This window comes from Ciconia boyciana, chromosome 9 (assembly GCF_034638445.1).
Source record: "Ciconia boyciana chromosome 9, ASM3463844v1, whole genome shotgun sequence".
In the NCBI taxonomy this organism is placed as follows: domain Eukaryota; kingdom Metazoa; phylum Chordata; class Aves; order Ciconiiformes; family Ciconiidae; genus Ciconia; species Ciconia boyciana.
In genome coordinates, this window is record NC_132942.1 from 37,999,141 (window position 1) to 38,012,208 (window position 13,068).

Below are 13,068 nucleotides of genomic sequence, written 5' to 3' on the forward strand. Positions count from 1 at the left end.
TACTGCTAATATTTTGTTGAAGAACATCATATAGCAGACTATCTTTTCAGTTAACTTTGCCATCAATGTCCATTTGCATACCCAATGATCCCATCTCCATAGGCAAACAAAATATTCCATCTCCTATATCCTGAGTAAATGTGAAAAGGCAGATTTACTGACTTGATAAATAATCTCAAATATTTTACTTTACTTCAGGGTCTTGCTATTTTCAACACTTTATTATCTCACAGTCAGATAATTGTTAATCTCGTTATTTATCTAGTTTGTATGAAAGTCAGTTACACCTGATCTATTCGTTATCAGAAAAGTATAAAAAAATAAACTTGGAGGCTAGTGGTAAATTCTGAATTTAATTGCACTATAAATTATGGAGGCATAATATGAATTAATAACTAGATGTCAGTTGTGATTTTTTTTTTTTTTCTTTTTGGGGGGTGTCTTTGGTTCTGTGTCTTTCTTTATAACCCTGTATATGTTTCAAATAAAGAGTCTTGTCCGGTGTCCCTTGAAATTTGAGACAGAGACTCCTACTGAGTTCCTGGGTGTTATATCGGATCCTAAAACCATTCACATTAAAAAATAATAATCTGAGGACTAGAAATTTGTGGAAGAATTCAGCCCCATTTTTTCCATGAGTTTGAGCCATACTGAATCCATAGGTGGTAACTGTAGAAATTAGCCAGTGTGTTAGAAACTAATTTCTAAAATTACATATTCTGGGTTCATTCTTCGTTGTCTCTTTTTCAGAAAAAGGGAAGGGGAAAAAAAGCCATTTGATATTTCACCATAAGCAGAGGACAGTGAAGTAAGCTCAATGAAGGCTGCAGCACACAGTATAACAGAGCCCTTGTGTCAACAAGGACCTCTATGTGTTATTGTAATACAAGTAATTAATAATCATTAATTATAGATGAGTACTGACTCTGCAGTTGTCAGCTGCCCAGCTAACCAGCTGTCATTTGGTTCTCTCAGTAGAGTTCTTTCAGATAAATAGCAGGAATGTACATAAGATATTTGGATTTTGTGTCATTCTTGTATCTAGGGTATCATTTGGATCATTTAAAAACTTCAGTTCTCAATATTGTACCTCTTTTTTAATCTTTTAAGGTTTTTCTTTTTTTCTTTTTTTTTCCTGAGCCCTTCCAACATGTACCTGAACTCATTTTATTAGAGAAACCTCAGCAGAGTCCTTGGAGATCTTCAAGGATCTCCCTTATGCAGCTGTTTCCCTCCTTTGCTGTTCCTTTTATGGCCATTATGTTCTCTAGCGGGCAACCGAATAATCATTTCTTTGAAGGAGTGGGAATACATGTACCATTTGACCAGAGGTCCTGAGAAATCATGCTATGTTTCTTTGCCTCTTAACTTTAGTCTAGTGTGTATTGTGCATCTTCTCTGCTACTCACAACCCCAAAAGATATTAGTGCAGGATAGCTGGTCACCTGTCCTTTCTAAGAAGAATGTCCCGGTAGAGAAATGCAAAGAACAGCTGAATGGGGAGAGGACCATATGGGGTTTTGGCTGTTCTGTGCTCACAGAGTGATATGAGCACTACCCAAGCTTGTGTGGGTAGAGAAAACTGACAGTGATTCAACGATCATTAAATTAGTACAGATGTCTCCTACAGCCTCCCACAGTAGTCTTCACCATGAGCTCGGATGATTTGGATAAAGGTCTAGACTAAATCATTGCTAAGTCTGTACGGATTCTGGCTGTTTTGAGTTTGACATATGTTACACACTTACAGTTTTTGTGATACTGATTTGTATACATTTAGTCTGTATTCATGTTGAGCCAGAGTTGCTTTTTTGATGGGACATTGACCCCACATTTTGGATGTTTTGAATCACAGGTAGCTTAGGTGTTTACAGCGAATGACGTAAATACTCCAAACAGTGCCCACACTTATAATCATAGCGCTGCTATTTTTTTTCTCCTTGGAAACAGGTCAGGTTATCTGATGTGACAAAAAAGGTGATAATTGTCACTGAGACTTTAGTCTCCATAGGTACGGAGAAGGGGACTGCAGGACTCAGTACAAGTTGCTAGAGAATCAGCGGTTATACATTACTAAATATCAAACCCTGCTGGAGTGGGCACAGTTGTTTATTTCTGCATATTTAATATTGTCTATGTGTAATGGTTTGTGTTCTCCTCTCCTCTGTCAGTTCTTCCAGAAAAGCATTAACAAAGGCAGAAGCTATGATCTATCTCTAGTGGTTTAAAAAATATTTCCAATGTAATGGTATTGCAAATTGATCGCATTATGAGAGACATAACCTTTGCAAGTCAGTTTGTAAGAAATTCACAGGAACGCATGACTTAGTGGAAATGCATGGGAAATTACATTAGGAAGCTTTGAAAACCACACAAGTGATGTGGCAAATAATTTCTTGTGAAACTGCATGAAATCATAATAACTAGTTTCAACCAGGTTCTTCTGAATAACTTACAATTCTGCATCAGTTATCCCTAATAAACATCTAACTGCAAGAAAATGGGGAAAAATAATCAAATTATCTTCATGTTATATCTATTTATTCTGATGTATGACACTCTGATGTTACTATGTAACTGCAGACATAGTAACTCTGAGGAACTAATATTTTGTTTGACATCTCATAAGGAATTTGCTTTGTAGCATTTCCTAGTTGTGTTTATTTTCACATTCCAAGCAACTGGAAAAATATTTTTAGTAAGAAAAAATGTATACTGTAGCCATGTGCACAGTTCACGGGTTGGTGTAAGTACACTAAAAATAAGTTATATTATCACATGCAAACAGATAGCTTATAAGATAATGGATATGTAAGTACTCACAATTTAATTTTTCAGTTCTCTTTATTTCACTCAGTTACCTTCTCAACAGTTTTCAATTTTAGCTCAAAACTGGCTGCATAGCTGATGTTTATATTTCTGCACTGTAGATGTGTTTGACAGCCAGTTGCTAGAAGAGAGCTTTCTATTTGCACTGCCAGCTTTACACATTATGTGGTTTTAGACAGTACTTACTTCCTTATGTTCAGACACTGAAGTATCTAAGCAGTCATCTTAAGTTTGAAAAATTACCTTCAAAAAAGGTATTTTAATGCTTCCAGGTTTGTTTTATTAAATATTATTAAATAACAGAATGCATTACCTAACAGAATGCATTCTGCATGGATTTTAAATTCTTTTATTTAGAGGGAAGACAGGTTAAATATATTACCACTGGGATCCTCCTAATCATTGTGAGTAAAGCATGATCAGAAACCAGGGTGGTGAAAGCAGCTGAAAGCAGACCCTTGAAGGACTGTAAAATCATGACAACTTAAATATGCTTAAATAAATAGAAATATCCTGTCACCTTTGACCACATTGGCCTATTGTACTTTTTTCTGCCTTCGCAGATCTAGGCTATAGCTTGTCTAGTTTGACAGATTTTGTAAGCAGCCTTCAAATTACTGCTGTGGGTAAGTAGTGATTAACTTTTTTATTCCTCTTCTGCAATCCTAAGAGTATGTATTATAAGATATTGCTCTGACATTCACTCGAGAAAATCATTTGAAAAACACAAAGAGGTCTTAGCGCTCAAGTGCAATGTACTCTGTGCCTGAGAATGAAGCCTAGCAAGTTATAATAAGCTTTTAAAGACGAAAGAAAAAATACAGCTCAAACAACATGGAAGAAAAGCCCAGAACAGCGCAAATAAGATGATGATGATTAAAGAAACAAAAGAGAAGGATTTGTTATATAGGAACTGCCAAACTTCTGGCTAGCATATTGAATGGGAAATTCCCATGGCTTACGGTTTTTTACAGCCTTCCCCGTCTTTTGTCTGTCTTGGGGAAGGAGCGGCAAGATGGACTCTGCTGACAGCAGAAATTGACTGCCAAAAGGGAACAGTCTTCTGAAGTCATGTTTGGAGACTTGAGACAATCTTACAGGTAGTAGAAGCTACAGCACAGTTTGTGTCCAAGACTGACAAGATGGAGGAGGGAGTAAATAGCTTTACTGCTATTTCACTGAGTTCGGAAAAGAGTGACAAGTGCAGGAGGCACTGTTAATTATAATGCCCGACGCACTGGAATTGGTAATATAAGTGCTTGACCCCAAACAGTAGGAGATGACAGACAGATACTTTTTTTCCCCCATAAAGACACCAAAGAGGGAATATGTTTTACGATACTAAAACTGCATGCAATTTTTGAGGCTCTCTGTACCCAGCTTTCAGATCTCCTGTGGTGAACCACAGTACACTATAGATAAAATAATAGAGAAGTAAATGAGACGGGAAAGGCTTCCTCTTTGGCAATACGACACAATTTCATTGCATGTTTCCAAGTATCAGAAACAGTTGGGTTAAAAAATCAAGACCTTTTTTCAGGAGCAGTGTCTGCTGGAACATGAGAAAGGAACAGCAGTCTGGGTTCAGAAATAGTTACATGAACTCCAAGCTAGGCAGAAAGCCAACTACAAAAAGGTGCCAGCCATCTGAGGCCACTTGACACAGGACACTTGGGCGTTAAATAGCTGCAGAAAGCAGTGACTAAAGGCGGCAGTCCAAGCTGCGGTGGGACACAGGTCATATGTGGTGGTGGTGTTCTCAGGGCAGAAGGGAAGACAGATGGTATTCCCAAATGGAAAGGGCCAAGGCCAGAACTAGGAAAACAGAAAGCTTTAGCTATCATCTGGCTTAACATAAGGATTCAGAAGAAGCAAGGTATATAAGAAATATATACAGAAAAATCAACCTGAGACCAGGCTTTGGAGTGAAGATGGCAAAGAGTAGAAACAAATTACCCTGTCTTTGTTGCCATCACAACCACTGAAGATGAACATGTGATTGTGGATTTGGGGAAGACTTTGCATCTGGGGACATGGTTTCTCCCTGGCAGGAGGAACAACTTCTGTGAAACAACACTGGCAATGCATAACAATTTAATTAAAAATTAATACTGTGATTAACTGGAGATAAATGTGTCGAGCTGTTTAGGAATGGCTTGGGTAGTCCTACAGTCTGGATGTTTTTTCCTAATATGGTTCTTTGTGAGACCAAAAGTGGGTTTATCTCTTCCTCTGTTCCTCCCATCTCTAAAAACAAGTATAGCTATCTTGGTTCTCCCGAGATATTGAGTGAAAATGCATATTAAAAATTATTAATTCAGCCTCGTGAGGAAGGCGATAAATGACACATACAGAAAGAACCAATGGTGCTCTAACCAGGAAGGCCTTAGATCAAGATTCAGTGACATTCCTGAACTCTTTTCTTGCATCAGTTGGTCATAATCAGTGAATAAGAACAAACAGATTGTTAGATCCCAATCTTGTCTGCAGTTTTTAAACAAGTTCACTCTAGTGCATTATAAGATGAATACCAAAAGGTAAGCAATGAAAAGCAGTTTGTGCACAGTTACAGTATGAATATAAACAGAGACAAAATTACCAAATCAAATAGAATAAAAAAGCAGTAGCAAAGAATAAACAGAAACATAAAAGAAGCCATCTGGAATCAAAGGTACTCAGATGACATGGTAGGAAACTGAGGCAGACAAAAGCAGAGATTACACTCTTAAATGAAAGTGTTAGGGATATTATTGCTTTAATTTTCTTTGAATATGGTTATGAAACTGCAGCTGAGAAGTGTGAGCAGTAATGTCTTTTGACAGTTACTCCAGAGGCTTCAAGTTACATGATTCTCATATCTTAAATGGAACCTTTGTCATCCATGGACATGTCTGTTTCCTTTCTGGAAGTGTTCAAAGTACTGACATTATGTCAGCTACATCAAGTCTGTGTCCCAATTTGTCATTACCCTGAATAATAATGCAAAATATTTGGTTTTCCTCTTCCCCATTGTGCAGCTATAATTCCCATTACTAAAGATGGGATCAGCCTATTCATGGAGAAAATGAAAAATTCTATTAAATTGAAATTACATTCACTTTATTAATTCTGCATTGTGTGCAAATGAATTGAATCTATCTATAATAGTTTAATTATGAATGATTTTTTTAAACTGTGGGTCATCAATAAACGTGCTCATTGTCCATTATATGTCAGAGAACGTCAGCAGTATACACAAAAACCTTCTGCAACACCTAATGATGTTTACGTTTTTAGGGGGAAAAAACCCTGCAAAGTCACATGCAGAAAGAAACACATGACGAGTAAGGTGTATTACAGTTTTTGAAAGCATTGGTATATATAAATGATTGTAAAAGTCACTAAAATCCTTCCATACTTTCACAGAATGAGCTAGAGCTTCTTAGTACCCAGCAGTTTTGGAAAAGAGTCATAAAAGCTGAAAATTCTGTCCCTAAATTCATTAAATGGGGTCTGCCTCATAAATGAGGAGTTTTATTGCAAGGCATAGGTAAAAAGTAGAACCTGAAGCATTAGGATAGTGTTGGTGTGTTGTGTGTGTATCTGTGTAACATCAAGTGAAAATCCGTGATGCACTAGTTAATCCCTTAAAAAAGATTCCAGAGTTAGGAAGAGAAGAGTGATGCAAATTTTAAAATTAAGTTTTAAGGGCAGATTATGCCTTTTCCCTTGAAACAAGTAAGGGGTAATTCCCTTGTAATTACACAAGGATGCATTAATTACTTTCTAACAAACTCAAATAAAAACTTGACTACATAATGCCTTCTTCTCTTTTCTTAATTAAAAATGTCCAGGAGCATTTTCATATTATGTAGATTTCCCCCCTCTTGTGAATTATTGATATATTTATGCTTTTTTAATAATATGAGGAAACAGGGGTTACAAATCCTCCCTTTGATGATGCATCTCATTACGGGCTAGTCTGTATCAAGTCGTGCATCAACAACACACCTGGAGAGGACTTGAAGTGCCCAGTCCTACTACAAAGGCCAGTCAACAGCTTTCTGCTAATTCTGGGTATGGACCAGACCCAAGTGCATTATGTACTTTCCTGATGGTGAACACATGGCTTGAACATGAAATTCATTGTGCTGAGCAAGCTGCTTGTTTGACTACCATTGATTTGCCAGGTCGCTCACTGAGAGCAGGTGAGACAATTTCCATCTGCAGAAGAGACTCATAAATCTTTCTGTGTACTCAGAATTGCAAAAGAACTTCACGAACCTAGCTTGGAGCTTCTGCAGCCTTCGCCCATCTGCAGCCTTCGTCCAAGTCTTTGGCTGCATATATAATTTTGAACCAAGTATTTGTTAAGAAAATGTGGTTAAAAATATGATGAACAAATATCTACGGAACAGGATAAATTAATATCAGTAAGATGCTCATGTATTTGTTTTTTACTGCAGAGTAGTACTTTTACATCTACAGAATACAGAGGCTCTTTGAATAAGTTTCATCTCTGCAATTTCTCTTGCATTGATTGTAATTATGCATGTTTGTAATGTATGTATGTGGGAGACTATAAATACATGTTATATATTTGAATAGTGTGTTGGCAATACTTTTAGATATGCATTCATTATTAGTGAAAATAATGTTAGTTTTGTGGAAGTACGCTGTGTGTGCTGTTACCATTAATACTGGCTTCATTGATTATCATCTGTATTATAACACAGAATAGCAAAGGAATTAATAATGATTACAAACTGCAGCATTCAGAGGGTTCATTTTGAATGAAGTTAATTATTTTTAGGAATGGACCTGTGCTGAGGCTACATGGGAGCCATTAGTAGGGTATTAATACAGGGCATCTGCATCACCATTAAAACTAGGAGAGGGTCCAAAACCTGTCCTGTTGCGATAAATCCAGGCACGAATTGGGTGATGGGGTTGCACCTGCTACTTTAAGGGAGAGAGGTGTTTGAATTTATAGTCCCACAGGCAGGGCAGTGATGGAGGAAGAAGATTTCACTTCCTTTGGAGTCTAATTAACTGAATCTCACATAAAGGAAGCGAGTTTGACTCACTCTGAACATGATTAAGTTTTCCAGTAAACAGGCTTTTCTGTTTGTTTTGGGATGCTGTCTCGTAGTGCGACATAGGGGCTAGCTATAGATGTCTCCTTTTTAAAATAGAAATTCTTGTTACATTTCTCAATATTGCTCTGAAAAATAAGACATCAGCTTTCAAGCACAGGCACAACAAATAAAGCTACAGGTGTGGAAAGCAGTTTCACATTTACAACATTTGTGAGGCTTTTTCAGCAGAATCTAATATTCATTTATCATATTCATTATGCCTCTCTATCATTCACCTAGACCCTATATAATTATGTGTTTAATGATCTTTAACCTTCACGTGAACACAGCTTGCTGAAGCTTGACGATTGCTGTAAATTATCATTCACATCTGGTAGAAAAGAGGAAATATTACTTGGAAAAAAATACTACGCTTTCTGGCTTAGAATTTCACTTCAGTTCTGTGATTTAACTTTGTAAGTAGATGATGATGTTTTAATCCTAAATCCAAACAATGAAATTATTTTGGAAAAATGGCTCTTCTATAGGTCATTTATTATAGGTCATTGATATTAGAGAATAAGAACTTCAAAACCTAGAAAAGATATTTTGATCTGTCAGCCTGGATGCTCACCATAAAAAGTACATATGATTTCAGTAAATGCCGTATTTATGGCTTGCCTTTTATTAAAGAATTTTTAAAAATTACTATCATTTTTGCCACTATTAATCTTTGGGTAAAAAACTGATCTTCTGCTAATCAGACTCAGTTTCAACTTTAAGTTTATAAAATGCTTCTAGCTCTTCCAATTTTTGTTTAATGTTTAGCCCTTCATTTTATAGTGCTTCAAATAGCGATATCTATTTCTTTCTTTTGATACAAAGGACTTTAACTTCTTAGAAAAAACAATTAATAGTAATAATAGACTTTTTTTCATTTTAACTGTTGGTATCTTACTAGCACTGCAAAGGTTTTATAGCTCTACATTTATACTAGAACTGATTTATGAACCATAACTTTTGTTGGATAATATGGGTAAAACTTACACCGGAGTTTACACTGACAGCCTCTCCTACTTATTAGCAAATAGCAAACTGGAGAATCTTTGAGCATTCTCAAATATCTGTGTGGGATATCTAGTTTATCCAGCCAGTGCCTTCTTAGAAATTCAGGTTATAGTTTTTCACTATAAGGCTCTGTGTAGTTGGATGAACTGAGATGTTCCAAATTGCTTTGCTGAGTTGTGTGTGTCCAGAGAACGTTGTGATAGGACATCACTGTAATTCAGCTATGAATATTCTGCCAAAACCTTCATATGCAATGTTAATAACGTCTAGATTTTATTCGGGGATCAAACAGATACTTAAAAGTATAAACAATCTGTTTAAAACACAAACAGATTCTGGATTTATCTTGACAGGCTCTGGGACCCTGAAAATAATTTTTTATGTTGCTGACACCTAGATTGAGTATAATCCGGCTCATAAAGACAATAATCTTTAAGACAAAAAAAAGTTGGATTAACAGGCCTTACTGAGCAGACAAAACTGCAGTACCAAACAACAGGAGAGTGCTGTTAACAGAACTTAAATTATGCTGATTGTTCTCAAGTAAAAGCTGATGGCAACTACAGAAAGAAAAACAGATCGAGTTTTTGGAAAAAGGACTCAGCTGTCACTTTGATGTCTATGTATATGTTCATGTGGATTGGGTAGGAAGAGTGAACGGGATTAGATCATTCATATTCACAGGCAGTTGACGTGCTTTTAAAAAGTTGTTAAAACAATGGTGTGGTAATAGCTGGTGTGGTAATAATGCGTTCCCCAGCAAAACCCAGAGGATGAAGTTACACCTCTTGTAGTCAGTGAGAGTTCTGCTATTATCGCAGAGCAGAGAATACACTGGTGGCCCAGGATTTTGTATATGTAATAAACCAGATCAACTGGAAAATCAGACCTGACTGCCGTTGTCCGCTGTGCTCACTGCAACAATTTGAGATTTCTTTTTTGTAAGGTGCTGTTAACGAGTTTTCTAAGCTCTTATTCCTGAACAGCTAATTTGCAGATGTAACTGTATGTGACCAATTAACTACTGAAGAACCTGCAGAGCCTGCTTGTGCTATGACATAAAAATCTACTTGTGGCTTGGCTGCAGCCAATGTTACAAGGCTTTTTTTCCACACTTATTTTAATATCCTAATACAGGTTCTTATATCAAATGACAATGCTGCCTGGCACTAGCAACCACTGCTGTCACTTGAAGAGTAAAATGCATAGCCAGCAACAATGTCTGTTGAGCTGTCTGCACAAAAATGAGCAAACAGGAACAAGTCTACTAGTAGTTGTTGTAAGTCAGGTTGCAGCTATCCTAAATAGGTTACACGCACTTCCTTCAGACTATCTTTTGTGAGGCAGAGATAAATAATAATAAATGCAAGTTACATTTTTAATGATGTGTTATTCACTTCTTATTGTTCATATTGAGTGTATAAGATTTAATAGTAAATAGAATTTAAAGCACTATTACTGTATATTTAAGTTGTTATCCTGTACTTTTGAATGTGTTGACACTAATACATATGGTCCACCAATTGGTGCGCTCACCCTTGCAAATCAAAAATTATTGGAGATAATCTGATATTTAGTACTTGGCTCTGAGCCTACAACAAAAATCAATGGAAGTCCTTTGTCTCCAGTGTTCTTCAGTTCAGGCTTTTAATTAACAAAAAAATTTAAAGTAAAGAAGAAAACCTTTTTTTCCCCATATGGTTTCAGATTATTATAATCCTATCTTGTTTTTTGAAAAGCTAAGTACAATCTAAATATTGTTTTTTCTAATGGGGCATTGAGGAGAATGGGAAGATGTGTGTAAGGGTTCTTCTTATATTTCTGTAACCTTGCTTTAACAAAAACTTTTTCAGGGGAAATACTTTTAGAATAAAGATCTTAGAACCTTTTAAGTTCTGCTAACAGCTAAGTTATGATACGGTTCTAAATTTTTGTGAATGCTGTCCGTTACAACATTTACATATATGCCAGTGTTCAGCTGTTTTCAGTCACCTGAAAATAAGCTGAAAGTAATAACTAAAAATAAGAAACTAGATTAAAATATATATTATTGTTAATCCTTCATTCACCCTTTGATCTAATAGGTTAAGGATATTTTGTGCTTGTTCATTTTGGCTGATAATAGTTCTGAAGACATTTACATTTTAGAACAGGGATTTAAAATATATATAACAGCTGCTTTTTAAATAGAAAGTCTAATTATGCCTATGATTACATTCACTTTTGATTAGTACGCATACAAATCCCTACTCTCCTTGTGTATTCAAGCTGAGATATGGATCACTGGTACTAAGATTAAAACACAAAAGAATAGCTTGACAAAATGTATGGTTAAACCAATGCAAAAAAAATTCTGGGTGTAATTTTTGTCTCTAAAATGCTTTTTTTGCCTTTTAGTTACACACAGACCTGGATCCTGGCAGCAGCAAAATCAAATATATTCTGTCAGGAGATGGAGCTGGAACAATCTTTGTGATCAATGACAAGACTGGAGACATTCATGCAATGAAAAGGCTTGACCGCGAGGAAAAAGCTGAGTACACTCTAACAGCTCAAGCAGTCGACAGGGACACAAACAAACCTCTGGAGCCTCCTTCAGAATTCATTATTAAGGTTCAAGACATCAATGACAATGCCCCAGAGTTTGTTGATGGTCCATATCATGCCACGGTTCCAGAAATGTCTGTTGTAGGTATGTATGTCTAAACATCGATGAACTTTGATTACTCACAGTTTAAACTATGCCAGTATGCCATTGAGTTGTTGATGAATAATAAGATATTTATTATGTTGTTAGCATTAATTTGCATATTTTCAAATCTCTTCTTGGCCAAAGCTTTCATCTGCAACACAATAGTAGAGTCCCTTAGTAGTAAGAAAATGACTAACAGATGTATTAATGTGTCTTTGTCCAACAACACTTTAATGGGCTAAATTTGTATTCCCCTTATGACGCTGTAGTTAGAGTATTGTTATTGAGAAGGATTTATCAAGGTTTGTTCCAACATGACACTCTAATCCTATTGATATTTTGTTGATGTTTAATTATCTGTTTGTGTATTTTCATACACAGATGTAGTACTTGCAGTATGTTGATACATATTTATTTGTTTTCTTCTAAGTGCAACTGTAATTAGCCAAAAACATTGAAATGAAAGATGCTGTGTCTGGGAATTGATGGTTAGGCTCTAGAGTGGACTTAACCAATTCACCATAGGATTTGTGCGGAAGATGGAAGGGGAAAACAAAGCAAGCTGTGGAAAAAGGTGGTGAAAAGGGAAATTATCTGTGTGAAAGGGGAGAAAAAGAAAGGAGTCGGAAATAATCTTCTTAATATGTTTTACTTATATTTATTCATTTTGTCGGATTAGTGTGAATCTATTTCCTCATGGATTAATATATTAGAATTTTTTTTTTGCATAGTTTGTCCCTTGTTCTGTATTTGCAAATGTATAAGTACGTACTTACAGAGGTACATATTTACGTACTTGGGTCCTCAGTCCCTACTGATACATACATATCAAGTGCAGGTGATCTTTAGCTGTCACTAAAGCAAAAAGGAAGTAAATCCATCAAACCAAAAGAGTCAATTTCAGGGTAATATAAGAATTCAGTATAAGCAAAGACATCAAAATCTGGCCATGAAATGCAGAGTAAATTCCAATGTTTTCTAGTATTAGGTTGAGAATAATGTGCTTTTCAGCAATTTGTCTACATCTGTCAAAGGAAGATAATTGAAGGAGTGCCAAGGCTCTTTGTAAAATAAAGCAGCACCCTATCAAAAAGTTTCAAAAACACCATTCTGTCTTACTTAGTTAAAAAGAGGGGGAATGTGAGGAGCCGGAACCATCCTCTCACATTCAGTACAATGAGTTGTACCAGGTCATTTTCAAATGCAAGCATGGTGTGCTGACTAGACGGTGATACCTGAGGCTTCATTTTTTTTTATCAACCCTTCTCCAACAGATTTTCATATCTTAGTTGCATTGAATTGCTTGTGCCGAAAATGATGTGTGAATTTTCAAGCCCGCATGTCAGTTCTTTTACTAAAACATAGGTTTAATTTATTAAGTTACTTTTAATTATACAGAAACACAGACATAATATGGACCTG

The 13,068-nt window shown here is 36.0% G+C and overlaps 1 protein-coding gene across 7 annotated transcripts in view; it reads left to right on the top strand.

Annotated features, from left to right (window-relative positions):
* CDH8 (cadherin 8) overlaps positions 1-13,068 on the top strand; it is a 153,450-nt gene that overhangs the window by 43,417 nt on the left and 96,965 nt on the right. For all 7 annotated transcript variants that reach the window (XR_012044175.1, XM_072873261.1, XM_072873264.1 and 4 more), the window contains exon 5: positions 11,352-11,646. Coding sequence is in view for 6 of the 7 variants with exons in the window: in XM_072873261.1 (XP_072729362.1) it covers positions 11,352-11,646 (295 nt within the window). In the remaining variant the exon portion in view is untranslated. The remainder of the gene's footprint in view (positions 1-11,351; positions 11,647-13,068) is intronic.